General features: G+C 47.9%; 1 protein-coding gene across 1 annotated transcript; it reads right to left on the bottom strand.

Annotated features, from left to right (window-relative positions):
* Positions 1-698: 698 nt before the first annotated feature.
* LOC125532748 (uncharacterized) lies at positions 699-1,985 on the bottom strand. Its single transcript, XM_048696683.2, has one exon. The coding sequence runs from the start codon at positions 1,983-1,985 to the stop codon at positions 828-830; it is 1,158 nt and encodes a 385-aa protein (XP_048552640.2). The 3' UTR covers positions 699-827.
* Between the last annotated feature and the right edge of the window lie 1,210 nt (positions 1,986-3,195).

Here is a 3,195-nt window from a genome sequence, read left to right as displayed (position 1 = left end):
GGCGAAGAAGACCCGACCGGACGCGTAACTCGCCCGCCACCTTTGATAATCAGTACTAGTTGATCTCTATACCTGAATGGACATCAAATATTCAGTTGCAGATCATCTCATCAACTGGCGCTGGTTCTTACGTGTAATGCAAACAAGGGAGACATGAAAAACACCTCTGCCACTGACAGATACAATCATACAATACAATCACAAATTGTGTGCACTACTGGAAATACGGTGGAAAACATCATAAACTAAACTAGAATTTACACCAGAAATCAATAAGCAATTCAAACAACATATATAAGCATGCAGTCTAAAACACCTATATAATCAGTAGACGAATGACGAACACTCTATATAATCAGTACTTGTTGATCTCTATGCATGAAAAAACATCAAATATTCAGCTGCAGATCATCTGATTAACCGGCGCTGGTTCTTACGTGTTATGCAAACAAGGTTTCAGAAATTGTGTGCACTACTGAGAATAGTGCGGAAAATATATAAAATCTGAAGTTGAATTTACACGAGAAAATCATACACACAATTCAAACAATATATATAGGTAGCTGGTAGCATGGAGTCTAAATAGTTCATAATTTCATATAGACGAAATGAGTTCCAAAGCAGCCTTCAAATTGAGAACAAATACAGCAAACTGGATATGGAACATTCAGTTTCGCATCTTACAACAACAACCATCGACGACAACAACAATAAAGAAACATTGACCAGGAGCAAAGATGAATGACGAAGCCTCTATGTAATGAACTGATGGAAACCTCTATGATCGATGTGATGCCTCGAACTGAAGCTGTTGGGTATAGCTAAATTCATTGATGGTGGTACCAAATGCACGGCGAGGTGTCCGAGGGGGGCGCGGATGGCAGGCACCGCTCGATCTCGATCTCGTGGGGGAATGAGTAACGCCACCTGCCGGCATCGGCACAGGGATACTTGTTCTGCTGGAGGACTCTGTGCGGACCACCAGGGTAGACGTCGTCCAGGAAGTAGATGTAGCCCGGGCTGCCGGCGTGGCCCGTGTCGAAGGCCTTGGAGCTGGCCCGGCCGACGAAGAGCACCTGCCCGCTCATCTGGTACGAGCGCCAGCAAGCCGGCAGTCCGTCCTGTGGCTTCTGTAGCTTGAAGACCAGGAACCGCCACGTGCCGCCCCTCGCCGGCGAGATGAACCTCCACACCATGAGCAGATCGGTACCGGAGGCAGAGGGCAGGACGTAGCGAGAGACGATCTCCCCGGGGTCCGTCGTGGCCATCAAGGGGTGACGACGGATCTTGTAAGCGATATGATGAATAGTAAGCGAAGAGCCGCCGCCTCCAGCTACAGCAGGGGCGATTTCTGTCTTGTAGCAGAAGAGGTCATCGTCTGAGTCGACGACGCAGAACCAGCCGTCGTGGAAAGTCAGGTCCTGGGCGTCGCGCGGTTCCGGCGGCGCCCTTCCCACCGGCGCCGACAACCAGCGGTCCATGCCCGGGCGCCAGAACGCCATGTTGGTCTGGCTGGACATCATGGCGGCGACGAAGCAGGCGCCAGACGGCGGCGCGGCGGACATGGCGGCTGCGCGGATCATCATGGGGCACGTGATGTGGCCGGATTCGATGGGGATGCGCACGCGGTCCGGCAGGGGGACGCGCTCGCCCGTGCGGAGGTTCAGCAGGGCGTGGCCGCGCCAGCGCGGGGATGCGACCACGAACCAGCCGCCCGGAGCCGAGCCGCAGAAACGCTCTCCGCGCCGCTCGGCGGCGAGGGGCGGGCGCGGATCGGCGAAGCCGCCGAAGATCCGATAGATCTCGGTCCTGGCGGTGGACGGCATGAGGAGGGATGGCAGTGGCGACGGATTCTGCAGCGCGACCTGGCGCCAGTGCTTGTTCACGGCGGACGCCCTCAGGCGGTCGGCCACGCAGGACAAGAGGAGGAATATACGGGAGAGAAGGTCTAGGTGGAGGCTGGACCATGGTCGCGGCGCCGCCATGGCAGGATTCAAAGGGGTAGGATGTTTGGACAATTGGACTGGAAACGAGGTGGGTGAGAGTGAAGGGGATCGATCCCTAACTTCCGTTTTAACGTTACTCCTGCGCTGTTCCCAATTGAGATCTGTGCCCTAGCAGTTTGGTCCCTGGAAATCCCTTTAATTGTAGACAAGTTTTTTCTCTACCTATTATTTCTTCCAAAAAAAAGAATGTGAAGTAAACACTGATCTACAAAAGGTTTTTTTAGCTATCCCAAAATAAAATATGGGAAAGACTTCAGACCTATGGTTGCTTTGAATACAAACATAAATTAATTGGGTAATATATTATAGAGCAGAACTTAGATGTTCGGTAATACTTCCTCCGTTCCTAAATATTTGTCTTTCTAGACATTTCAAATGACTACTACATACGGATGTATGTAGACATATTTTAGAGTGTAGATTCATTCATTTTACTCCGTATGTAGTCACTTGTTGAAATGCCTAGAAAGACAAGTATTTAGGAACGGAGGGAGTATATGGGAAAGGCGTTACGACATAATGTTCGGTAATATATTATAGAGCAGAACTTAGATCTCTTAACACAGGTAGGCCGTTTCGCGCGCTCGAGCCAGAAGCGTGCTGCAACATTTTTATTTTGGTCATTTAGGGGTAGGCCCCACGCCCTAGATCCCTCTTTCCATGACATTTTCATTATGCCCTTGATATATGTATTGTTCACCAGTACAGACTCCGTGTTGTAATTTCTACTTATTCTCGGACGATTTATTTATGGCAAATTCAAAGGCATTGGAACCACAGAAGAATACTGGGAATACTCTCTCTAGATCCTTCTATGTTAAAATTTCATCATATTATGTTTAATTTTCTATCAACTTCTAGCTTTGCCTCTAATCTCACATGAAACACACAATTAATTGTTGATGGACACCTAAAGTTGCAACACCTAGCTATTAGATTTGGTGTTCATGAAAGCATCCAAAATTAATCAGAAAAGGTGGAGATATGGAGGAATATAAGCTTACATGTTAGCTTGTGTAAAAAGTGTGCTTGCTTCTCAGTATCAACAACAACAAAAATATAGCACCGTGAACCCAAGGAAACTAATGGTTTACCATGCATGAGTTTGATATACATATGAGGGAATAAGTTCATTAGTTCATATGGTAATTCAAGTTCAAATTATTTTTTGCAAGTTCGATGGCATTGA

Source organism: Triticum urartu, chromosome 5A (genome assembly GCF_056163025.1).
Source record: "Triticum urartu cultivar PI428250 chromosome 5A, HENAU_Tu73, whole genome shotgun sequence".
NCBI classification, from domain to species: domain Eukaryota; kingdom Viridiplantae; phylum Streptophyta; class Magnoliopsida; order Poales; family Poaceae; genus Triticum; species Triticum urartu.
Note: the sequence above shows the minus strand (reverse complement) of the source record. Positions and strands in the feature narration are given on the sequence as shown.

Coding starts and splice junctions, on each gene's coding strand:
- LOC125532748 (XM_048696683.2), bottom strand. CDS start 1,985: ATGGCGGCGCCGCGACCATGGTCCAGCCTCCACCTAGACCTTCTCTCC.